The 27,286-nt window shown below is 40.0% G+C and overlaps 1 protein-coding gene across 1 annotated transcript in view; it reads right to left on the reverse strand.

Annotated features, from left to right (window-relative positions):
- The window catches only part of THSD7B (thrombospondin type 1 domain containing 7B), a 297,684-nt gene that overhangs the window by 225,739 nt on the left and 44,659 nt on the right, over positions 1–27,286 (reverse strand). Inside the window, exons 2-3 of the mRNA XM_030241847.2 lie at positions 18,138–18,231; positions 15,973–16,146 (exon numbers count right to left, since the gene is read on the reverse strand). Coding sequence (XP_030097707.2) covers positions 15,973–16,111 — 139 coding nt within the window. The 5' untranslated portion in view covers positions 16,112–16,146; positions 18,138–18,231. The remainder of the gene's footprint in view (positions 1–15,972; positions 16,147–18,137; positions 18,232–27,286) is intronic.

The raw sequence follows: 27,286 nt of genomic DNA on the forward strand, positions 1-27,286 counted from the left end.
AAAACTGAGCTACAAATTTCCCCAGAACAGAGCCCATTAACACAATTTATAACAACCAGTAACATCACAGGTACCAGGCAGCTGTCATCACCATGCCTGTTAAAGTTTTATATTTTCACAGAAAAAAAGCTGGAACAGTACCTGGGGTTTGGTTTTGCATCAGAAGAATACAAGACTGAAACATAATTATTATACTTAGAAAAATTATACAGGAGCTACCCAGAAGTTATTTTATCTACAATCCCACCTGGTTTCCAAGTGAAAGGAAATCATCCAGCTTTAAGAAAGAGACTCCAGGAAGGGTCACAATAACCTGAACAGGAGAAAATGAAGCTCTGAAAATTAGGCTTTAGAAGTTTGTCATCTTCCTCCACGAAACCAAACTTCATCCTTCTTTACTCCCATAATTTTAGTCTAAACAGCTGTGATAGTTGCAATGACTCCTTTGCCTACACCTGAAGCTATGCTCATTTTAAGAACATACATTTCTCTGGGGATTTTATATATGTAGAATAAACTACTTAGGAATATACATATCACTTGGGTTGGAGGAGAAACCAGAAAACAATGTCAATATTTCATTTTAATATCACAAAGCAAAATTCAGGGAGCTTTTCAGAAACTCAATTCCTTCTCTTTGAAAGGAAGTAGCTTGGAAAAAAAGTTTCAATTTCCAAAACCCCATTCTTATCCTCCTCATCACTTGCACATGGAATCATTTCATTTGGTGTTGTTATATGGGAAATTCTGCTACTCTGATTTCTGAACAGAATCATTGAAATACTGACTAGCTGTAAGATTTTAAACTGAAAGCATGTTTTAAACAAGACACACTATATGCAAGAGTAACCCAAAAGACTGGATTTTTTGGAGTTTTCCTATTTATATATATATATATATATATATTTTTTTTTTTTTTTTTTTTAGAAGAACCTCTCAGATCTCCTGGTGCTGTGCACAGTCCAGTTCAGCTCCTTTCTCACTGACTGAGAATGAAGATGGGCCAAGAGCACCTCAGGTGTATGGTGCTAATGCAGTGAGGCTTTCAGTGCTGTGCAGCAAATAGGAAGCAAGGTTTGAATGTTCCTGACTCTGCTGATGTCACCCAGCAATAGAGATAAAGGCATGAAATGCACAGTCCTCGAGGTTGGCAGAACAGATGGAGCCTTAACCTTTATGGGAGACTCTGGTTACACAGCTTGTGCATCTTAAATAATTTATAGGATCTGATCATATGGGAGCTTCAGCTGTGGAAACAGACGATGCTGAAACAAGATCTGATCCAATCTGTTCATTTGCCACTGTTCAAAACCTGGAAAGGTGAACAGGTTGCCCTGGAGCCCATGGCACTTGCAGGCATGGGATTTCCAGCCCCATACACTTGTTTATTCCTGTTTATTGCTTTCAACACAACCCAGCATCAGTTTGTGGTACACCACATTTGCTCTAGCTAATCAACTTTGATCCAATTCTGCTCTAAAACCAAGCAACTTCTCCTCTAATCACAGTTTGGGTGCACTGCAGGTGAAGATGCAAGTTAGGCAATCACTGCACATTATCAGACAAATGTTCAGGCAAAAAATGGCAGCTTGCTCTTAAGGTAGAATCTTTACAAATGGGTACAGTGCTTCCATGGGATTGAAATGGTAAACAGGACCTCAAGTGCAGATTGAGGAATCTTTAGCCTGAGAGCAGCATTTGTGCTGACCCCCAGGGTAGGCAGTGCTGGCACAGGGACACTCAGGGGGATGTGGACATGACACAGAGCAACCACATAAACGTGCACATTTGCACTTCCACAGAGCAACAGAGCAGGGAGAAGTGAGGGAGCAGCACAAGCACGTTACCCAGGTCAGAAATACACACAACAGCCCATTTTTAGTATGCCTTATCAAACAGCTGGGCCAGTCTGAAAGCTCCCCAAAACCATCTAGGAGAAGCATATTAAAGCATACCAGTCCCAGTTCAGATGACTTTAAAATTCCAGGCTAAATTCAGCTTTATAAAAGCTGATTCATGAACAGACCAAATATTGCTGTTCTGGGATGCACAGCAAAGAGTGGGGCAGATGGTCTGGGGTGGCAGCAGCTTCACTCATCTGATTTTAATCCATCACCACAACCCTGTCAGAGCCTCAGTCACGTGTGCTTCGCTTAACTCACTTGCTGGGTTCACACAAGGCATCCAGAAAAAGCTCACTGAACAAGATGTACAGCTCATATTTACTATTCAACCCTGCCAGCATTCCTGCTTTTTTAAACAAGATTGGAGAAATAAATTCGCTCTTGGCTGTGAGAACCTCACCAGCTTTTCCATCCTAACTGTGTTTTAATGGGATCAGCCCTTAAACTTTTCAAAAAACAGTATTTAATGAAAACAAACAGATGTACAACTGCCGAACGCCACTGGGAGACTGTTAACATGTGTCATCACCAACTTTTAATAGCAAAACTAAAAACAACCAAAGATTGAGAGTTATGACAGGGAAATATGGTTGCTATAGAAGTCCAGCTTCCACAAGACAACACTCCAGCAGGGAGGAGTTCCCACGCACAGCCCGAGCAGGTGCCTGTGCCAGAGCTGGCGTGCACACCTCAGCCCCCAGCTCCCACACCCCCTCCTGCCCTCCCACTGCTCACCCTCACTGCTGATTCAACAGAAAATCCTTCCAAATATAGGGGGAAACAAAGCTTCCCCCACATCAGGCTTCAAATCGACTCCTCTGGCAGCGTGATGTGACCTGAGCCCCTGAGGAGGGGGATGTGGGTGCAAAGCTCTGCCCAGGGCAGGACACATCTCCCTGTGGCAGCAGCTCTGTGCTGCTGCCTCCTGTATAAATACACCCACCTGAACAGGTTCCCAGTTACCAGCCAAGGCAGCTTCTCCAGAGGATAATTCCACTTGCAGCACACTCAAAAATAGCCCCATACACATTATGATCCCTACTTCTAAGAATAAGGCTGAATAAAATGGTTTCTCCCTCTGCTTCCCACAGGAAAGCAAAGCAAAGAGCCCATTCTAAACTTTCTTCCTTTTTCTTAATGAGACTTTCATTGATTTTTCATCCTTGTGAATCATTGCCTTGGAGCAACTTCTTTTAGCCTCAGGTTCTCACATTTAATTTGTGTGTAAGCTTAAGGGAAGGTTTATCAACAGAGTCTCCAGAAAGATACTAGAAGGGTTTTATGGAAAAGCTATGAAATTTTACATATGGCATTTACCAGCCTAGTTTAACAAGCACAAAAAAAAAAAAAAAAAAATCTGGAATAATGCATGACATTAACAATAAGCAGATTCCTGTGACATCCTATGGCACCTCCATGCAGCTCAAAGCATACAGAAGTCAGGCTGAATAAATGTGTTCAGATAAAGAGTAAAAATAAAAATACACCAGACATTCATTCAGATGTATGGATCTTCCACATATTAACAGCTACCTAAAGATAAGGAGAACAGAACATGTCTGTGTGTCCATAGCATAACAAGACAGTTTCTGGCACCAAAATGTGTATTTGAGTTGGGCATAAGGAAACTGCTAGGATTTGGAGAATAAATAAATGAAAAATCCATCAGCAATACATTAACAGACAAGACATCTTTGCCAATACCAAAGACATAAAAAGGAACAAATCTCTGATAATTTATTCTTAAGCTAAAATTTTCCAGCTGCTTCAAGTGCTATTTACATGGGAAAAAACAACTAAAATGCTACAGACCTTTCAGCTCTCATTCATGCAAAATACATTCATTTTACTGATCTATGGAGGGAACAAATTTATGGGCCAACAAGCAGCATCCAGGGTACAGTAATTCAAGTAACTATTACTCAGGTTTGTCTCTAAGAAAAGGAGGTATCCTTTTGCTTAAACGTTCATCTTTTGCATTGTGAGTATTATTGTCTAAATGGCAAAGAAAAGTAGTGGCTAGAATTGATTCCACAAGACCTGAAAATAAGGGTCTTTACAAAGTATCTAGGCTTCTGGGAAATAAAAAAAAAGAAAGAAAAAAGTTATTAAGTTGAATCATCTGTCACTTTATCAGTCCAACACCTGCTATCTTTGATAGGTGAAGCAAAAGGAAAGTTTGCTGGGAATCTTTTCCCCATTCTCTCATGCCTTTGCCCTGAAGTCTCAACTCACTAGCACTGCCCTTATGATGACAACCCAATTGTCTTTAACTACTTCCCAAATTACCTGATCAAGGAAGGAATTCAATAGTGTTTCCCAGGAAGTATCCACCAATAGCCACAGGCAGAGATCTGTAACAGAGCCTGCAGAGCACTGCCCACACAGCTGGGAGTGAAGCAGAGGAGGGGGGAGAGAGAGAGAGGGAGAGAGAAACCACTGCTGGTCACAGGAATGACCCTGAACAACAAACAGCCAGCCAGAGTCCCAGGCTGGGCTGTTCCAAGGGAGAAGTCCTTGAACTGCACAGCAACAAGCACAGGATGAAGGCAGATGAGATTCCTTATGCAGGATGTTTATTCCACTGAAAGAGAAGTGGCAACACCAGCACCAGGAGCAAAAAGGGGATTTCATAAAGATAAACAGATTGAAAAAAAAAAATCTTGTTTGCTGATCATGACAATTAGGTCTTCTATTCCAAAGAGGTTTAAGAACTGTAAAAAGTTATTGGGATGAGGAAAATTTAGGGAAACTTTTTAACTCTCACTAAATAGGCCACACCAAAACACTGAGAGTAAAAGAAAGAACATTTATAAAATCCTACATGAAGCAAACATGAAAAGGTTGCTCAGCTTCAAGATAACTGAGTAATGTAACCTTTCAAAGCAGCAATGAAAAGTGATTAGGCCATCCCTTGGATTGAAAGTGATTGATCATGCTGCTGGTATTGGAATTGAAGCTGACTATAATGCCTTTTATGTAATTGCTTTATTGAATGTAGCACAGCTTTATCTGGCAATATAGTCAGAACACTGTGAGTTTTACCAGTTCTTCAGCTCCTGATACACCACAGACACACAGTTACAATACATTTATCCCAATGACATTGGATTAAATGGCACATACTGAGGTTGCCTCCTGACCTTTCAGTTAAGGTCTACGGGGAATCTTCTGCCTGCAGAATCATCTCGTTGATTTGAGTACCAGCAGCTCTCCACCCTCTGCATCTGTTTGCTGGTTTATTCCATAAACTATATCAAAAAAACCTTAAATCTGATTTGGGGCCCTGTGTGCTGTAATAATTAAATCATTCTGAAGACTTTGAAAGCTGGCTCATCCATTAAAAAAAAAAAAATCAATCAAGGACAAGTAAATCACAGTGAAGAAGAAGAGTAAGTAAAACTTTCTTTTTCATATTGGAGCACATTGAAATATGTATGGGAAAGGCAGCGGGGGTGAGGAGTTGTTTGATTTTAACCTTTGTTTTTATCTTAAAAAAACAGCTTCAAAATTTAAATGTAACTGCATAGAATTACCTTTTCTCACCTGCTTTTCAATTTCCTTGATTTACTATCCCCTGGTCTCACTCCCTGCTCTTTGAAGAGAGTCCTGGCAGAGGTCAGCAGTCAATTAACCATCAATAAATACCCAACGTGAGAGTGACAATTCTGGGCTGCCTGAACTCCCATTACTAAACCAAGCAACATGTTAGAAATCTCATAACAAAAGGCATAAAGTACTTTGGAGTGTTCTGAACATAAATATAATGCTACCTTTAAAGCACTAAGTATGAAAAATATCAAAGGAGGTATGTAATACCAAGTTTTATCATCTATTGCACACGTATATTGATTTAACCGAGACACGCTCACTTATCTACAAAGCAAAAAATTGGGTTTTAAGTACTGTACTTTGCAAGACCCTTAGGGCACAATAACATTACTGTCATCATTTACTCTGACTTGCCTGTCTCTCATTTGATCCATCCCCAGTCTTCTCAAAACATTGCACCTCTGTTTCTATTTCTGCCACCATGCCAGTGCCCTTGGCTGGGTGGCAACACTGCAATTATACACGGGTGACAGAGAACACAGGCAAAAATTAATGCACAAATACACACAGGCACTGACATCTAGGAAACATATTTAATACTCAGACACAGGGATAATTTTCCCAGTGCTGTGCAGGCAAGGATGTACTCGGGGTTTGGGGAAGGCTGTTTTCAACACTTTCTCATGTTTAAAATTGTTTGGGGACAATCCTAAAAGCAAGATCATCTTGGCATTTTGCAGAGGAATGCAGCAGATAGAGGATTGGTATTTCCTTAAGAGAAAAGTGGGATCAATAACAGTTAAAAGTTTGGATAAATCCTCATTATCAGATTGCTACAACTTCAAAATGAATCCAAGTGAGCCTCCTGTTAAATGCAGACACAACCTCCAATCTGCCCTCCAATCTGTAGAATCACAAATTTCACACTAAGAACATTTTAAGTCAAGATACAGCTATACAGAGGTTATGAAATATTTAATGCCAATTGAAAAACAGATGTACTGAGTTAGTTTAACTGAAAAGACTGAAGTTTAGATAAGTTATTCTAGTGATACACCATATGCATTTAATACACAGAGCTGCAAACAATTCACTGAAATTCATTTTCACTTCTGCTTGGATACAGCATTATTTTATTAATGCAACCAAGAATATTAAGGGAATGACAATAAAAACATGAGTGCTACTTTATGAGCTATAGTTAATAACAAAACTTCCAGAAAGTTTTTGGTGTTTAATCCATAAAGCTTCCTTTTAATCTTTGTCTGTAAAAACTCTATTTCTGTACCCCATCCAGACAGCTGCTTCAAAACTCTGCAGCTAATGCTCACCAAAATCTATTGAATGCATAGAAAAATTAAAGTATAGAAATAATTTTTCTCTATCCAGTGTTTCCACTGCAAAGATCTCCAACAGATAGAAGTGTTTACTTTGCTTAGAAGCAGATGAGTGATATAAATGTAATGGGTCAAAAGATGTTAAAGATGTCACAAGTACTGAAGTTTTCCCTTCAGCAGCTTCAAACCTGTGAAAGTTATGATTATAAATGTCACCATGTAGAGAAGTAAAACATGCCTTACATGTAGGTGGATATTATTACGCTACATTATTGAAATCTGAAGGTCTTTGGATCTCAGGGGTGACAGAATAAACCCCAAAAGACACCAAACAGTGAAAAATTTCAGGTGGTAACACAATAAACACCAGATGTCCCCTGGATTTAAGAACATGGGTGACATGCCCAGCCACGCTTCATATTTCTGTTGACTTATTCAATGGGTCAAAAAAGTCCTGAAAAAGACTTAAAGAAGTCCTACCTACCTTGCACATTTAATTTTTAAGCACATTGAAAATACAATGCTTTAAATGTCAGGATTTTTCAGAGGCATACAGCGTGAACTATTCTTGCAAATGAAGCGTAGGAACACCTTTAAAGCTGCTGTTGACTAAGCCAGGGAACACGAACCCTTCATTACCCCTTAATTCTGTGCAGGGTATAAACACAGCCCCGAGCTCGCTCGCAGGCACTTGGGCTGTGCTGGTGACATCAGCCCCTCCCCAAAGCTGCAAATCTGACAGCGCTGCTTTACAGAGCTGTGAAGAGCTTTTAAACAGATCCTGGGAAAATAATCCAACAACCAAGCAGCAAATGTGCTGCTGAAGGTAACTGAGGGAGGTTGCCTGGTCCTGTCCCTGGATCAGCTGGGTACCACGGCGCTGCAGCGCGGGCCCCGCGTTGGAGGCGCTGGGCTGGCTCCTCTTTGAACATATGCCCTTTCAAGTGAAATTAATCACTCTCTTTATCACTCCTGCAGCATCTGGAGCCATAATCATTACCCAACTGCTGGGAAAGAAATGAAACCACTAATCGCACGGGGAGCAGGGCTTAGCGTTCAGAGCAGGAAAGTTTTTATTAAGTCCTCATTTGAAAAGTGATTTTTCATGGACGGCCTTCCAGGACATGCCACACAAAAGCTGGATCTGCTTCAGCAGCTGTCTACAACTCAGCCCCAGCACACAGAACCAATGTGTTTAGAACCACTATAATGAGGGTTCAACATGCTTTCCCAAACTTAGCTCTATAATCCTAAATCACGATTACACACAAGTACTACACGGAGACACATTCAACCAGGAGCTTTAAAAGGGCTCTGGAAGAAGGAACTGCAGAATTCTGCAAAGAGGCTGAGACCAGACAGTGCCTCTGGAATCACACCCTGCTCTTGGACTGGCCTCAGTCCAGGCCAACTGAAGCTCTGACATTCAAAACTCCTGCATTAAGTGGTTATTTCATCATATCTATCCACTGGCTGAGGGGGATTGAATTAAACAATGTCAAGACTACGGAAGTAACCTGGATTATCATGAAATATCCCTTCCAACTTCTCTATTTCATGTTCCCAGATTTTGCCATGCACACTTTTTGAAACAAAGAAAGAATGCAAAGAAATTATTTTTTTTTCTTTCTGGAAAGAAAAATGAATAAAATTATAATGGCAGGACTATTCTCAAAAACAGAGGCAGAAGAAAAAAATAACTAGGAAATAAGGGTATCAGAGGGCAGACTTCCCAAAGCTCATGAAGAGTCCCTAGAAAGAGTTAGCAGCATTACTTGCATACTGAGAACAACATGTATTTTAGGGATTTCTAATACAATTTTATGTTATTTTCACCCACAATTGTGCTCTACACAAGAGCTGAATGAGGAAATGATTACCCTTATATACTGAAGCCATTCAACTAAGTGGCAAAGTAAAACTCTTAAGATATTCTTATTTAAAAAAAAAACCTGCAGGGTTCTGAACAAGGGCAGCAGAGTAATTAAATCTAGTACTCCACTAAAACAGGCTGAAAATGTGATCATCCATTTTTAATGCTCCACCTATACATAACAACAGAAATCTTTCCAACAGCTGCATTCAATTAAAAGAAAATTAACCCCAAGGAAAAACTACAGAAATGTCCCAATCTGTTTTTCTTGCCACTCACTGTGCTTCCTTTGTGACTGAAATATGTACAACAATACAATCCAACAAAGTTGAATGAAAAGTACCACAATTCCAATAATAAGCTATCTTTTTATTTTTTAAAATGAACTATTTAAAAGAAACCACTTTTGCAGATTTTCCCCTGTGACCCCCAGCTCTGTTCCCATAGTAACTATTGAGGAAAGAAAAGGATGAGAAGCCTAACATATTTTTCCCAACACCAACAAAAAAACAGAAGAGAGCACCTTATTCTCAAAAACCATTATTCTCAAGAAGAGAAGAGGGACATTAAAAGATTAGTGTGAATCTCCTGTGTAATCTAGTTTAAACCACCACCTACTGAACATCTGATGCTGGTTGACAAAGATGTTTGCTAAAGCAGGCAGCCTTACTGTAAAAGGCCTGCTGAAATAGTTTTGCAAGCCCAACAATAACAAAAGGACCAGGCACATGCTGCAAATCTCCCCCCTGAAGGCAGCCAGCCCACAGCCAGGCTCAGCACTCGCCTCTGCCAAGGAACTCCCACTCCAGGCACATCAAGTGTTAATTTCAGCATTTATTTCAGGGTTTTTACAGTTCCTTCTCTGCTTGCCTTTTTAGTTGGATTGGTACTCTGTGCTGCCCATACTGCTTGCTGGAGTGCTTTCCTAGGAAAACAGAACAACCCAAGGATTCCTTCTTTAAGCAGAGCCACCAAGAACCTCCCTCTGCTGTCCACAGCTCCTCACAGGAAACCAGAGCTAACAAACAAGCCAAGTTCTATAGACAAGGAAAACAGGCACCAGTTTAAGGATTTCTGTATCTCTAACCAGCATCCCAAACTCCCCCAGGAGCTATTCCAACATCTCTGATGTTGTCTGGCACTCTCTGTTCCACAGGTCCTTCATCCATGTCCCATGCACGGCACTTCCAGCTGGGTGGGATAAGGACAGGACCCAGGTGGGAGTGCCATGGGCTGCCTTGGCATTTATCCAACCCAAAAGCAGACCTCAAGCACCTATTTATCCAACCTCAGGCAACTGGAGAAAAGACCAGGCTGGAAAATGATGTTCCAGCATAAGAAAGCTTCTCCTCCAGCTTTTATGGAACTCTTCTGGTGCACATTTGTCTCGTCCTGGCTGAGGACACAAGGTCTCCACCAACTTTGGAATGCCTCACCCACCTAACCATGAATTGACCAACCCCTGCAAAGGACCCTAAATCAAAGCAACAGGTGCATCCCCACAATCCCAAGACAAGCTGGATTCAGCAATTGAGAAGATGAGACCAGATGATGATACCAATATCAAAAGTGGAATAAGTTGGGTGGAGCAGCAGAACCAAATGCAATAAAATTTTGAGATTCATGGAACAGAAGGGTAGAAATGTGTAAGGAACAAAGAAGAAAGAAAACCAAATATATATCAATCTGAAACAGCTGCATGTCTGTCTGAAAAAATGTGAGATTAGCTTTGAGGCCACCCCTAAAGCCTCTCAAATATCAGTGACTAATATCAGCACTAATAACCAGCATTTCAAATTTTGCTCCTAACAAAATTTTGCAAAACAACTTGCTTTGAATCTTCAAATGTTGTTGTTTTTTAATGTTTTGTAGAACTTGAAGCATAATTTATACTGTTTCATAAAATATTATTTGTAAGCAATTATTTTAGATAAATTTAGAACTAAAATACTACTTTTTATTTAAATTACTTTCTTAACAGCTACATAATGAAACAATGCCAACACATTAAAAACAACTACACTGCTTCAAATGAAATTGTTCATTACAAAAACTACTCATTTTTTTCAAAAATTACTCGGAGATATTTTAAGCCAGCCATCTATAATTCCAGTTAAATACAGTAAAACATCAGTAGGCGAAATCTTAATTGAGATTTGATATAATTCCGAGGAGCAGTGCTAAGAAAAGGTTTCATTTGACCAACCAGTTCTAAGAAATAAGTTTACTCACAGAAGTCCAGAAGCTTGATATCCTCAATTCATGAATGCATTAGCAGCAATGACCAAAAGAAGAATTACTTAAACTAAAGAGTAGTCTGGCTTGGGAACAGAAGCATAAAGTGACCATATATAAAGTAAAAGTAAAAATAAGACTTCTCATTTCAGAACAACTTTTCATTATCAGGTTTATGGAAGTGTCCTGGTTATTTTGAGAACAGAACTTAATAGGTTTTTTAAAACTACAAACTTTTCTGCTGTCAATACTACAAGACTGCAATCTATAACCCAGAGCACCACTTCTGTTCCCTCTTGGCATAGTGAAGATCCTTTGAATCGTACAAAGTTTGATTAAATCCAGGCTAAATTTCCACTTCAAAGTATCAGCATTTAAAACTCCATCCACCAAGGCAGTGTAAGAACAAGCCACAATTACAATGTTTACCACACAATGAGAAGTTTGGAAGCCATCAGTCAGATACACCACAAACCTTCCAGACACCACACAAAGATCCCTAAAGAACCATTTGTGCTTCATTCATGAGCTATTGTCCCATCAAACAAAGAAACCCCTAATCACTCCTCATTTTGTTGAGCTTTTGGAAAACTTTACTTATTGCAGATCTATTTTTGAGTCTCCTTTTAGCAGGTTTGAGCTCTACTGTCCTTTGAAGACCTGGACTCCTTTTAACACTTGGTGTATGTAGGTAAAAGCTCCTCTTTTAAGACATAAGGTCAAAGGCACTTCCAAACCAGCACTTGACCTTCATGAAATTACAATCTTGAGAAAGGGCATTTTATGGCAGTATTATCAGAGAACAAAAGGCCTTTTTCATCATAGCCAGGGCTGGCTCACCCACACTCACGGGTGGTTCAAAGGTTCCTCCACATTAGAAGTTGTTCTCTGAAAAGTTCATTTTGTCCCTTTTCCATTACGGATTGTTTCTGAAGAACGACTAAAGATCAAAACCCATCTGCTAATCCTATTTTAAGGACAACTTTCAAATACAGGTAGTAACTCCAAAATTAAAAAGTTTTCATATGTTCACTTCGGGCAGGAGTACTTATGGCTCACACACCTGGCTCCCAAAAGCCCAGGAACTCCAGACGTTTAATGGTTTCTTACTCAGGTAAAAATCTCTCTGCTGTGGTCAGAATCATTACAAACCCATTTCCCAGTCTGATATCTCACTTTCAGTGCTCTTCCACTCATGTCAGGGAGCATGGTCCTGCTGGGCTAAATAGCCATCCTGATTCCATTTTTCTAGAGCAGGAAAACTCACTGGGACACAACATCTGGGTTTCTAACAATCCCTTTCTTCCCTTTCATAGTAGACAGAGGATTATTTCCATGATAGTTAGCATTTTTACCATGATTAAAGAACCATTTTTCTAAAAATCAGCGCATTTTTATCCTAGAAAAGACATTTTTACAATATTCCCCTCGTTTAAAAATAAACCCAGGTCATTGCTTTAGCTCTGAGAGCCTTTTTTGGGCTATGTCCCTTAGATCTTACATTGTGTTTGTATTTTGGGGGAAACAGCACATGCCTGGGGTGTAGTTTATGGAGGAGCTGAAGACACCAGCAGTGAAGGGGAGCCTAACCAATCCATGAACTGCAAAAAGAGTATCTGGAAAGAGACATTCCATCACTTTGTAATCCTAATTACCAGCCCCTTCCTGTAAAGTACTCAAAATATTAGTTTGTTTCTTACACCTAATTTTGATTTTGGAGCTAAATTTTAGAGATTTTTGAAAGTCACCCCAAAAAAAAAAAAAAAAAAAAGAAAAACCAACAAGAATTATGATATGGACTCATGTATGTGTTACTATTCTATAGACAGTTTTAAAAGCCTGAATGGCCATCACTAAAACATAGGCATACTGGCATTGCATGAAATCCAGGAACTCTCAGGACTACTCCAAGTGTTGGAGAAAATTAACATGGTGAAATATTCAAATTGCTAATGGCAACTGCATTAAATACTATTCATTTACAAGAATTTAGGTCCAATTAAATTTAGCAAGTGCAAGAAAATTATTCAGCTATTTGATGTTGCTGAGTAATTTAGCTGGTATGATTATTGTTTTCATGTTTAGTGGCCACTAAATGAGTATCTGACAGGAAATGTCTGGAACCCAGAAGACACAGGCTACAGATATTAATTTGTAACTTCTAGAAGCCAAAAGCTCAAAGTAAATGGTTTTAAGACAGGTCACAATTAAGCAACATGCAAGTGATATTCCCTCTGAATAGCTGAGGGAAGAGTATGTATAAAACTACCTCACATGCCAAGTTCTCGTGTTTTAGAATTTCAGAGCCTGGGGTTTTTTTAGATGCAGTGATTTCAGTACTGTTCTGTTCCCCTAGACCAAGACCACCAAGCCAAGATGAAAATGTACAAGTCTTCATTAGACAGTGTCAAGGATTTAGCTGATAAAAAAGTCTGTATTATAAACTGCAGCAATTATATGATTTTTTTTTTCCTTTTCCCCAGCCCCATCCATATTAAGGATGCCTCCCTGGATTTGTGTGTGCTAGGAAAATTTATTTCAGTACATATAAATTCATTTTCATAAAGTCAGAGCTTTCAGTAGCATAATCTTATTTAATTATAAAGCATGACATTTCAATAAGAAGTTGAATTTCTCCCCAGCAGGTAAGTAACTTGCCATGCTTACAACAGACAATGCAAGATTTAAAAACAGAACAGATCATCCCCTTTCCCATTATGGACTGTTCATTTCTCATCAGATTGTTTTATTAAGAAAAAGGACAGCAGCTGCAGGTTTTCTTTCTATTGGAAAGGATCTGCTCAGCTTTTATTTTAAATTTTACTTAATTTTAGGTTCACTGTGCCGTGCTTTTATTAACAATTTATTATTTTGTATTGGGCACAAAAGCCCTCAAACTATAGGATGATTTTTTACAATTATTATGCAAGCCACAGGTCTCAAAAGGACAAGAACTCCATGATCTACATCCCAGAGATATTTTATTATTAACATCTTACCACAAGGAGTTATGTTAACCCTTCTACCTCTCCAGATCCATCTATTCCATTCAAATCACCTCCCCTCTCTTCCCAAAACACTTCCTTTTCATCTTCTGGAAGACACACCTTTGTGACTAATCACAGTGAAAAACCTTTTCAGGTAGGGTATGAAAATGCTTACAAAATCAAGCCACATATGCCACCCTGACAGAAGACTGCCATTTACTGCCCATTCTGTTATTTCTTAGGACAACTGCAAAAACACAAGATTCAGGATTTAGAAATGCTGATGCTTCAGTACTACTGCAGGGGCTTCACAAATTATACTTAGTGTCTCAGCAAAACAAAATGTTTTGGGTGAGCAAACTATTCATTTCAACCTGGAACTAAACATTTGGGCCTTAGATGTAACTTTTATCTAACTTTGAACAAAATACTTCAATGGCAAAAAAAATAAAGGGGGGGGGTAATGTTTACAAATATTGGAGAAAAATCTTTTTTCCTCAGTTGGGACAATACATTTAGCTGGAACTCACAAGGCATTTTCATTTGGATAACATATCAGTCAAAGTTGTTTTCTACCTCATGCCACTCCATAAGCAGAGAAAGTACATCAAAATGCTCTTAGGATTTAAAGTTTTTAAAGTGACTCTCAAGAGATCAGATATTTTTAATCCACTGTGGGAGTCACAAGAACTGACAATTTTCTTGTGCATCTGGAAGAGCAACCTTAACAACAATCCTATTGTGGGGCTTTCAGAGCATGGTGCCCACACAATCCTGGGCACCAAATCTTCTTAGCTCTAATTACATCTGCCCCAGATGCCTTTGAAGCATTGAAAGCTCCTTATTTTCAGCTGGAATCATCAAGTCAAATTAAAGTTTTATGATTTACAATGCACAGCCCTAATGACTGAAGAGTAGACAGACAGCACTGAAGGCTCTAATTTGTCTTTAAGAAAACAACTCTACCTTTCAAAGCTTGTTCAAAAATCATGTAAATAACAGTGACTTGGAGAAAAGAGAGTCATTGTTTATTTCCTCCTCATTTCACATGCTAGACAGTGTAAAGAAAAAGTCTTTAGAAATCCAATATCATGCTGTACTTTACCAGCCCTTCCCAGATTCCCATACCAGCAGCCAGGCAAGTTTGTGTTGATCCTATCAGAAGAACAGGAGTTCTAGAAAAATTGCCTCATGATTCCACTAATTCAGTCTATTACCTCCTACAGAAATGTAATTAAAAAATAAATAACCAAAATACCAAAGAACCTCTCCAAAACAAAACCAAACAAAAAAAGAGGGAAATTATTTTTCCATCACATTTAATCACTGTGTTGCTCAGTCACAAAAGGCCAAACCTCAAAGGGGTCCTGGGCAATGAAACTCCTGGTTCAGTTGGGTAATTTTGATTAAGCACTTTAAGTAAACATTGCCCAAATTACCCAGTCTTTTCCTTTCATTGAACATTCTCTGCTGTTGTGTGTTGTGCTACAAAACAAACATCTGATGCACCATGCTGGGTCCTGTGCAGCTGTACCACCCCACCTCCCACCCACCCACTCCAGCACCAAGAGTTGTGTGCTCCCAAAGCATCTTCACAGCTTTCCAACAACAGCTTTCCACACCTTGTGCACATTCAAGCACTGCATGTATCCAACCTGACTGAGGGACAGAAATAATTCACCCCATGCACCAATGGAATAACAAATAGACCAGCCAAGAGCATGGACTTCTGACTCAGTTCATCCTGAGAGATGCTGGTGTGCACCTTGCATACAAAAATTAAAAGAAAATCATTAAATATTTCAAAGAAATAGGATAATAATCCAGTAAATATACTCTTAGATGAAAAGCATTAAGGAGTCTAGAATTATGCTCTGGGTGTATAATTGCAAGAGACATGTAGACTACTAATGTCAAACACAAATTAACTTTCTATTTTACAGAATTAAAAATAATTAGAACAGAAGACATTATCAGACTTTTAAAACTTATTATTGAACTAAAACAGAATGGAGAAAGGACAACCATGTCATCCTTCAATACAGCAAATATCTAGTAGAGAAGCTAACATATCTTTTTCCTACCTGTTTTCCAGACAAACTGGTGACCTCTCCTGGCTTGCAGATCAGCTGTTTGCAACATTAAGAAAACAAACAAAAGGAAGGGCTTCCCCAGGCTCTGCCATGCCCAATGAGGAGAAACCCAGTTCTGTTGTAGAAGCATAATTCAGATAAGTCAGTGTCTTGTATTCTTTGGTCCTAGAATTAACCAGAAAAAAAAAAAACAAAAAAAAAAAAAAAAACAAACACAGAAAGAGAAGGCTTGTTAAAATATTTAAACCACCAAGGCAACAGGCTCAGCCTAAGGGTAACCTGGTGGCCACTGCAGATTTGATGGGGACAAGTCTGTTATAGGTGCTTCATTTGAGAGGGAGAAAAGAAAAGGAGGAGGAGAAGAGAGAGAGGAAGGGCCAGCTCCCAGAGGACCCACAGTCCCACCCTACAAAGCCACTGTAAATGCTTCTAGCAGGCTCTCAGGCAGAAATCTGCCAGTGCCAATAAAAGGCAAGGGACCCAGGGGCAGTGTGTGGTGTGTGCCTTCTTTTCTCTATTAGCTTTAGCAGGAATGTTATCTTGATACAGGCAGACTAAACCAAAGTGAGAATGGATTCCATGTACAAAATTCAGCTCCAAATCCATGTTCTACATTTAAGATCCAGGCCAGGAAGTGTGTTAGCTCCTAACCCTGTGTAAACATGGGATGCACAAGAGCAACTCCAGAAATACAGCAGGAAAAGCAGGGAAATGGGGGTTGCTTATTAGCACATGATGGAGCAGCTTGAGAGAGAAAACCAGACACTACACAGGCACTTCTGTGGAATTTGGGACACTCATACAAGTCCCTTTGGATCTTTGAACTCCAGGTCAGCAACCAATTACTCCAGAGAGGTCTCTCTGACTAAGAGATTTTAATTAAGCTCCCCAACACTTCAGACAAATACCAGAGGCACATTGTGAATGAGACTGGAGTGGATCAAGTCCTGCTGCTGCAGCAGTTTTACACCACACAATTCATTAAGATAATCACTGAGTGGTGCTGGAAGCAAGGAGGAATGTTTCTCTGGGTCTCCCATACAAAGCAGGAGACCAGCTCCTAAATGCCAGCTTCAGCACACACCCTCATTGTTTATACACTAGAGAAAAGCTCCAAACAGCAGAGATTAAGAAACTCACACAATAAAATAAAATCTTAAAAATTCCTATTCAGTCCAGTAATTCCAATCTTTGTGTCCCTCATTCCACAAGATGACCGACTAGACACTTAGGCAGACTTTACATGAGTTTCAGGTTACTTTGGATTCATCCATATTCAGGTGGGAACAATTTAGAAATCTCAAAAAATATTCATGGTACTTCCACATCAAACAAGTTTCTGATGTAAATTTACATATTAATTTTTCTGATGCAACAGCTTTTGTATTTATACCATACTAAAATTCTCCCCATAGTTCTACTTATTAGTGATTAATCCTACTTTTATAGGTAAAAAAGTCACATCTGTACTTGCATAAGGATGGAGATAATACCTGTCTTCAAGATTTGTCTTCACGGGCATAATCTTGGTGATTTTCATTAAAATTATCAGTTATTAGAAGTTCAGTCCAGAAAATTCTATTACATTCCTAACCTTATGAAAAGCAACATTGTCATAGCACATAATACACAGCATCATTCTTGATAAGAAACTGAAGATAAATCTGGAAATTGTATACACTGAATATACAGTAGAGCTTTTAATTCCAGGCTGTATTCAAATTACTTTGAAACAGTTTCTATCATGATAAATTCATGCAATTACATTTAATCAGATATAGACTAACTACAGTGGGAGATACAATGTAATATCTGTTATCTGGTTTAGCTCATTCCTGCATTTCAGATGAACAGCATCTCATGTACAATCTAAAAACCCATCAACCTGACCAAATAATGTCATTTATGCCTTGCTTATGTCTTCTGGGTTAATTTCATTCAGAATTCACATTTAATTCAGAATGCAGCCCACCAAGTCCCAACACCCAGGCAATGTAACACAGACCCCAAGTGGCCTCATAGGAAGCACACACGCTCAGAAATCTTGAGCATCACTCAGAAATCCAGTGCAGCAGTGAAGCCCCGGGGTGTGGGGAAGAAGGGCCCTCAGAAACCCTGCAGTTCAGCACTTTTTGCCCATCAGGATGGCTGCTCACCTCACACAGAAGAGCTGAGGAGGAGCAACTCGCCCAGTGCCTTCAGCATCGCCGTCACCATCTATGACGGTGGGAAAACAGAGTCACCAGCTTTCTGTCAAGGCAAGGACAAGGAGTTAGTGACACCAGCCCCAACACCAGCTCGGTAGGTTTCACATACAAAAACACAAAACCAGGGAAGAAATTATTCAGATGCTCAGATTTCAGCACTGGAGGGGAGCCACACGCCCAGCCCTGTGCAGACAGCACTCATTGCACTTGCAGGGCAGCCCTCCAGGGCCAGAAAATGCCATAAAACCACCAAAACCTAAACAGGCAGGGGTGTGAAATGGGCAAATCCAAGGAAACCTCAGATAACAGCTGATAAAGATGCTGAGGTTTTTAATGAAGCACAAATAGTGCTCAGGAGCTGCTTTCTCAATGCACTGCCTTCATCTCAGCACTCAAAGGGTCAGCAAAGAGCAGCACGTCCCTGGGAGTAGCAGCCTCCTGCCCAAAACAAGGGGCTTCATTCTTTGGGCAGGACTACAAAGATAACTGGCTGCTGCTCCCCACTGAGCAAGAACAGAGATTACATTAAGTCAGAAAAAACAGAAATAAATTAGACACCATGACGTGGGCTCTAATCTCCTCCACCCCAGCAGAGCTCAATAGATTCCACTGATTTACACCCCAGCAATGCACAATAAAAACTGGTCTGTGTGTCTAGGTTTGTGTAACACAGTTTGGAACAGGAGCTGTTCTGTCCTGATACGATAAAAAATTATTGCACAGGCAACATATGCTATCTACAGAAAGATGAATAAATTACATTATGAAGGCCACCAACACTTCACATCAAATTTAGTTACATGATATCTCAGCTCCCAAATGTGTCAGCATGGCTAGCTGTAAACTGGCAAACACAGATGAAAAAGGAGAAAAAAAAAAAGTAATTTATATTTAAAAAATTGATTTCATCGAGACTAGCCATTAAATTCATGGAATTGCTTAAATATCATAAAATCATAAAATGGTTTGGGTTGGAAGGGACTTTAAAGCTCATCTCATTCCAAACCCCTGCCATGGGCAGGGATACCCTCCACTATCACAGGTTGCTTCAATTCCCATCCAACTTGGCCTTGGACACTTCCAGGGATGGGGCAGCCACAGCTTCTCTGGGCAACCTGTGCCAGGGCCTCACCATCTTACATTAACATATTATTTCCTAAATATGTTCAAGGTAGGTGCTTTAGTCTGAAAAAATATCTCCTTCTTCCAAAATTATCTGGATTTAGTCAATACCCTTTATAATCCAGGCCTGGCCAGTTCATAGTTTGCACTAATTGATTCTCTTGAAATTCATAATGAGGTGGTGTTTTGATATTTGGAGGATTAGTCACAAGCATCCTTGTCACTTTGGTTGGTTGGTATGGAATCTTGTTTAGAAAAGCAAGGATATCATCATTAGCTGCAATGGCTGGGAATATCCAGGCAGCCTTGGAAAAGACACGTGCAAGTTTTTTAATGATCATAACGATGCATTTACATTTCCTAATCCACTGCTAATTCTCTTAATGACAGAATTAAATAAAACTAGTTTTGAAAAGCAAACTTATTTTAGAAACCTGCATTTCTGCTGAAAGCAATGGCATTCCAGTGACAAAATGTGGGAAATAAGTAAACATGTACACAGCTGACAAGTACCTAATTTCTAAAGTGATCAAAATTTAATTTAATTTTCAACCTCAATGGAATATCCAACAGCCAAATTACAGTCTAATCCCTGCTTAGCTAGAGAAGGGAAAAAGCCTCTGGGAAACTTTTCCCATTTTCCAGCCACTGCTGAGCAGTCAAAGGCAGGTTTGGCAGACACTGTGCTAGTCCAAGACATATCAGAGTCCTCAAAATCATCCAACACAAAAAAATAAAAGACTGATGGTCCAAATTTGACTGCACACTCTCACATAATGCACTGTCAAAGAAGGGACCAGTTGCTCTTTCTCCAGGTCTCCATGGGACAGGGATTTCTCCAGTACTTCTGCTCCATTTCTACGATTTGGGTAAGCTCAGCCTGGCTCTGCTCCAACATGGATTTACAATGTATTTAATACTGAATTTAGAAAAAGATCAATTTAAACTGATCCAAACCTGAGACATGATTTCAGCTTGTCATACATCAGTTCAATTCCCCCTGACTTCACTGGGAGTTGTGACCTTTCCCATCACGGGTAAATCTGACCTACTTTTTGGTATGAGATGGGAATGCTGACAAGGACACCTGGGTAGCTCTCTCCACTTAAAACACATGACGCAATTAGAATAATCCCAAATACTTTGGATAGCAACAACAAAAAAGAAGAGCCATTACAGATGATATGTGTGACTATAAATCATTTGGCAGGTGTCTAACACAAAGATAAGCATCATTAATCATGAATAAATTTTCTTAATACAAATGTAAGCAGTGACTGTGCAACAGTTTGCCTATTACAGACAAACCCACTGCATGTGATATCCCAAAATAATCTGGATGTTTATATCATAGTCTTTATCCTCAGATAAAGTCTGCCTTGCCTGCTCAGAAAGCTGCTTTCCAAAAAGCTAATTCTATTCTGTTCTAAAGCAGCAGAATGCCTGGCTTGTAGAAGCAAAGGCTGATCACCACAGACAAGAACTGCTGACCATCCCTGCGGGAGAGATTTCCAAAAAACCACAAATGCTAGTGTTACAGGTATGGAGTGTAACAGAATAGAAGTGTTTGGACAATCACAAATGCCAAACTAGGAACAGGCACTCAAATGTAAGTACCTATGTGCCCAGTCTTTTGTTTAATGATAAATATAGTTACACTAAACTTCCCTTACACTTCCATACCTAAAATACCCTACACATTTCTCCCCTTACACATTTGGAGGGGAAGTCTTCTGGTGAAAGCAGAGGCACCCAAAGTTCATTCCACTTCCAACTCTCTCAGAAGCTTCCAGTGTAAAAAGTCATTTTCTATCCCTCTACTGCCTCACCTCCAAACATTAACTGAGAATATTTGCTCTTCTTCCAGGAGCATTTGAGAAAATCCTGGTCAAAAGCACACAGAGCGAAGGAGCGAGATTTATACATCAGGCTGACAACTGCCTGACAGCACTTTTGTCCTAAGTGGTCACTTAGTGGGAATCCAAACATTAACCTGCACAGTTCTCTGGTAATTTGCTACAATAACTGTAAGGATAAATAATGCCTGAAAAAGTATTTGGTGTTCACACATCTTCATAGAGAAGATCATCCCAAACAATGAGAAGATAGTCTCAACCAGCCTGCTTTGGGTGGGAGGAATCCTGCACAACCTCCAAACCAGCAAAGCTCAACAAAAATTTCATGGTCCATCTTCGGATATAAACTTTCAACAACCTTCCTCAACAATCCATTGCTAGAAAGCTCAGTAAGTCATCACTATCATCATCAGTTATATTTGAAAGCTTGGATATCCTAGAGATGTCTATAGTCAAAACAGTAAGAATCTATTAATTATTTTCCTTTATTCTTCTATTCAATTGCATCCAATTCTTGTTCCAAAGCTACAGAAGACCCAGGAATTTAAAAGCAAACATATGAAATTACTGTAATGCCAATTAATTGCTTCTTAACTTACATCAACCTGTTTGGGGTAGAAAACATGAATCCTAAGTTTTCCTCCTTCAGTCTCCTTACAACCTAAAAATGTAACAAAAGCAGGTTTGAATTTAGAAGCTTAATTATAAACTTAGCTAAGTGGATTATAATGAAAGATGTTCCAGCAAGGGAGCTCAGACTGATGCATTATGACTACATTAAGGAAAACACCAGAGAATAGACTTTCCATCAGTAGAACAACTTTAATTACAACAGTGCTGGAGCAGAACTGTTCTGTTAAACAATGCTGCCCTTACTTCTCCTGCACTCTGAGTACTTCCAATGGACTCCACGGGAACACACTTGACTTTCAAGAATGTAAAGTGAATGGTGTTTGCAGACTCTTCCCAGGAACCTGGTCAGGAGATCAGTTAAACAGCTGAAGCAAAACTTGCTTCATTTGCACACAAACCTGGGTGATTTACACTCCCTCAGAAGGGCAGGAGACCTCCAAGGCAAGGATTCAGGAGCTTGTGCAGGGCACCATCCTGTCCATGACACAGCCACCCACAGCCCCCAGGCCCACTGAGAGCAGAAGAAATGATGCTCAACATCCAAGAGCTCCCCAACATCTCCCTCTACAAACTGCATTCAGGGTGACCTAAGTGAAATCCAAGCCCTGGACTTCTCCATGGGATTTAAGAGCCACAGACCTTTTGGTGTTGTATCAGCACTCAAAGTAGGGTAATTTACCTTCACAAATATTCTTCAGGCCATTATCATACCCCTTGCAGCAGGAATAAGTGCAGAGCAATTAAGATCAAAATGCTCAAGACTGTCAATAGGCTTCTCTCCTGAACTCAGGCATTGATTTTTTTTTTCTCTGAGCAGCAGAACACAGAAAGTGTCCAACAACTTTTAAGTAACCTTTTCAGGCTGCTCGTGCACTTTTATATATTTAATTAAATACTAAAAAAATAGAGGCTGCAGAAACTCAAATCCCACATCTCATCAACACACCAACAATCACCTTAGAAACTTACAAAGTCCCATTTTTGGAGGGGATAAATAATTTTGGGGGGTTATTTTATCTAGGTTATGTATACAACCCTTATACATTACAGCTGAATGCCTCGTGCCAGCCTTCTCAGCCTGGAAGCTCAGGGATTTCTTCACATTATAGCTCATCCTTTCTGTAACAACAAAACTTTATTGCTTTGAGGGACAAAAAAAGTTTCTTTTTGTTTATTTTTCAATGGATAGAGAAAAGTTTGAGTCTATTATCAATACACTGCTCTGCTGTAGCTTTTATCATTGGCAATGGATGAACTGAAGGTCCTTTGAAACTCAGCTGTATCTAAGAATTGCTGTCACAGTTGCACAGATCTTGGATTACTGTTAAATTGCAATTAAACAAAGGCAAAGAGAGCTGGCACTACTTCCAACACCATTTCAGTAAATGCTATTGCAAGTTTTTGTTCAAAGAGGATTACTCTCACTTCACTGGCAAAGCATTGCATATAATGCACATTCAGCAGTATAATACCATTTGAAAACTAGTATTTGAAATTATTTTCCTTTAAAAGGCAAACCTGGAAATGAGACTCAGTAGAGAGCCATGTCCCTACTTTAGCAGCAGGACCATTCACACGGAAAACAACAGAAAGGTTCAAAGTCACCAATTACAAGGCAGCAGAGTTTCAAAAAAAGAATAAACAACCTCATAACCTCTGCTGCTGGAGCAATGGCAGATTTCCTGAGCATTTCCATTAAAGTGCTTTCAGTTCAGAAATTAAATTGCTTTACTGCAGTGATTTTCTTCTGCATTCTGATATTACTTTATATTATTTGACATTAGTACAGTATCACAGGCTGTAGGTCAGAGGGTTTTTTCTCTCCTCACTGGAATATGGCCATCACGTAGAGTTTATCAATCTTAAACACAAGGTCAGAATAATACAATCAAGTACCACCAGGCAGAGAGCTCAGCAAAGACTTGGGCTCTGCTTAGCAGGGAAGGACCATCTGCTTCCCTGCCACAGGACTGGTGTAGCTGGAGCTTCTCTCCAATTTTAATTGTTACATCCTACACTTCCACACATCAACCAGAGCAATGCATGCACACAGAGCATGCATGCATTTCTCACCAAAGAAACAACTGCAAATAAGCACAAAATCTTCCCATTTTAGCCTGTTAATCAGTTCTGGGGAGACTATGTGGGGTTCAGTTTTGAACTTCTAACCACTGGTGACTTTGGCTGAAACTGCCAGCCAAACATGCAGAGGCCACCTTCAATACTTTGTAAATGTACAATTTTCCTTCTGCTGTAACACACACACTAAGAATTATTTCTTTTCCACAAGATCTGTACCTCTATTTGTAGGTAGTCATTAGTATTTTGCCATTTGCACTACCTAGCTGCAGCCCATACCCAAATGAGCTAATAAGTAGACACACACACACACACACACATATCCACAAGATAGATCCCATTTCAGAAAACTCATTTCCAAAGTGCTGAAATAAACGTTTATTCCAATATGTCCTCTGCCATCAGCTGTCTATTTCAGTGCACCAAAGAACAAACTTGTAGGAAAGGAGAAAATAAAGAGCACAATGCATGGTAAACACTGAACACACAGGCTCTACAGAGTTCATCAAGCCCTGACACTGTACCTCTTCATTTCCTATCAAACACCTCCCATGAAATCTTGTGATGAAGTCTCCTATAACCAAGGCTTCATCACTGCTACAAAATAAAATCCTGTGTAAGTCAGGTCCCATGTCAGAATATGTATTTTAAATAATTATAGCTGGATTTGGCAAAATTAATCAAAAACATTTTGTGATTCCTTAATAGTGATTTGTTGATTTTCCTTCTATTTCCTTTGCAACATTGATGTTGGTGGGCCAGGCAGACACTGTAACAAAAGGGTTAAGAAAACCATATTGCTTAAATAAGAAAATTAAGATAAAAAATTAAATAAAGATTAAAATAAATAAATAAATAAAGATAAAAAAATAAAGCCCTAGTGAAGGCTAAAAACACATAAAACCCCCCAAATATTGGTATACAAAACCTCTAAAAATTGCTTCCTGAACACACACACAGATGCCAATGGGCACACACTGCACCCTGAATTCAGCTTTTACTGACTGCCACACAGGCTCCAACTCACCAAGAGCAACACAGTGCAGTGGTACAAGGCTGGTACTGAAAAGCAGCATCTGCTTTTTAGCTGGAACTCGTTTTCAGAAATGCACAAGCTGCTCCTTTTACCAAACTTCCTCACACTGCCACATTTGGGACTCCAGACCTCCTTTTCCCTGCCATGGCAGTATCCAGGAATGATCTGGCTCTCCAGAAGACAGGCACAGCAGCCAAGTGCCACACCAGCACACCCCATCACCTCCTCCAGAGAGGGAAGAGCACCAGGCACGTGCTCCAGCTCAGCCCTGGGATGTGTGCCCGAAACTTGGGCATTCCCAGGCCCTTGGCAAGAGCTGCAGAACCAGCTGTAAAAATGGGAGTTTTCCTATCAAAACCCATTCATAATACCTGCACATTTATTCAAAAGTGAACTTGCTTTCAACCCAGGATTAATTGTGCACGACAGCAACAAAAAGCTCCAAATTGTCATAGAGGCAGTTAGAAAGGATGACACCACCCTTTACAGCAATTGGAGCAACCAGCTGAGTAAAACCATAGATCTAGTCAGGAATTCTGTGATTCTGTTATCTTTCCCATTCCCATTTCTTTTCCCCTGTTGCTGGCTGTAGTCCCTCACTGTATTTTATCACATAGGAAAGTCATATCTCTTTAGGGTGAAAAATATATTTGCCCTGAGCACAGTATGATCTGATTCGCACAGGGACCCTGACACTGTTGCAGTATTGATACAAAAAGTAACCATAATGATATGAACTGCTAAAAGACCTCCTTGGGACACTATTTAAGCAAGGTCAATTGCCTGTGCAGGTTGTTCTTACCAGAGTTCACATTACATCACTGGTCCCATCATCCTGACCTTCCCTGCTGTCATGCCCATCACAGTTCAATTAACAGAGGAGTCCTGCAGTGGCTTGATGAGCATCTGCTGCCTCTACCCGGCAGTAATTCAATAAGGGAACACCATAGGAAGAGATAATGAGAAGCCAGACCAGTTGTTCTGTCTCCCTCCAGGAGAGCAGATGAGTTTGGTTTATGGGAAAGAGCGTGACCTATGAAAATTATCAGTTAATTTTATATTTCAGAGCTTCAACATGCAAGTTAAAGTGTTGTCTGGTTTCTCTGGTGGTACAGCCCACAAGGATCCAGAACCACTTTTCCTGGTGAGTCCCTGATTAACAACCCTCCTCACACCAAAAGGATTAAACTTTTTGAATTTTCTCTCTGCCAGTCCCACCAAAGAAATGGTTTCTATTCATGCATTCAGCAGGGGTTGGTCTGAACTCAAAAATTAAACACCTGAGCAGAGAAAACAGGCCAAAACTACTACTGAAATAATTCAGGCAGAGTGAAATTCACACAAACATCAAACCTGGATGAAACACTTCCACAAAACTACTGTAAACAGTGTCAGCCTGGGTCTTCTCTCCCTGCCTCACAGGACATACTGCTCACTGATGCCCAAATTTTGTTTCTCCCTCCATCTCCTTCTGCACCTTTCCAGCAGAGACTTCCCTTAACTTCCACCTATCCATTGACTCTCTTCTGTTGCTTTAGGAACATTTATTCCATCAGCAAAAAGTCAGAGCCACCTACAGTCCTTTCATCTCCTGTTCCAGCGCTGGATGTCTGTCACAGGGACTGTGTCTGAGGAATATAGCTGTGTGTGGATTTATTTTTGCCTAGTGATTGTAGTGTCCTTATGAGTTTTGCAGCTTTATTTCAACAATCTTATTCACTGAAATAGGACATTAATTTGATTTCAAATAAAATTTTCTATTTTATGTCTTCTTAATATCATTAAAGCGCAGATTTACTGAAGATGATAGGCATGAGAGGACAAGAAAGGAAGATACATTTCCACCCTGAGTTCTGCAAGGTGATCAGTGAACCACAGTGAACTTACACAGCTGCCCATTCCCACAGCTCCACATTCAGAGCTTCATTTCTCTCAAGATCAGCTTCATTTGAGCCATGTTCTTTCCCACCACACAATTATCTGCACTGCCCCCTCTTTCCTGTGAGTACAGCCATCAGGGCAGCTCATTCCTCACTCCCAGGACAAGACAGGCTGGCACATCCCTACTTCAGCCAAACCTTCTGCTCAAAGTAGGACCAGACAGCTGTGAATCTCACAAGGTACTTGACATTGTCCCCAAACTCTTTGTTTTGTTTCTGTTCCCAGCAGAGAGCTCAGGCTGCCAAGCTCAGGCAAACTGACATCAGATCTGAGGTCATGGTTCCCCTCAATCCAAGTCCCACAGTCAGGACTTTCCCCCATCTGAACACATTTTCTTTTCCCCATTCAGTTCTGCCATCTCTTCACTCACCAGTTTCATCACCTGCTGCACATCTCCTCCTGAGCACCTTGTCCTTAATCCTCAAATCCTT

Source organism: Serinus canaria, chromosome 7 (assembly GCF_022539315.1).
Source record: "Serinus canaria isolate serCan28SL12 chromosome 7, serCan2020, whole genome shotgun sequence".
Lineage (NCBI taxonomy): Eukaryota > Metazoa > Chordata > Aves > Passeriformes > Fringillidae > Serinus > Serinus canaria.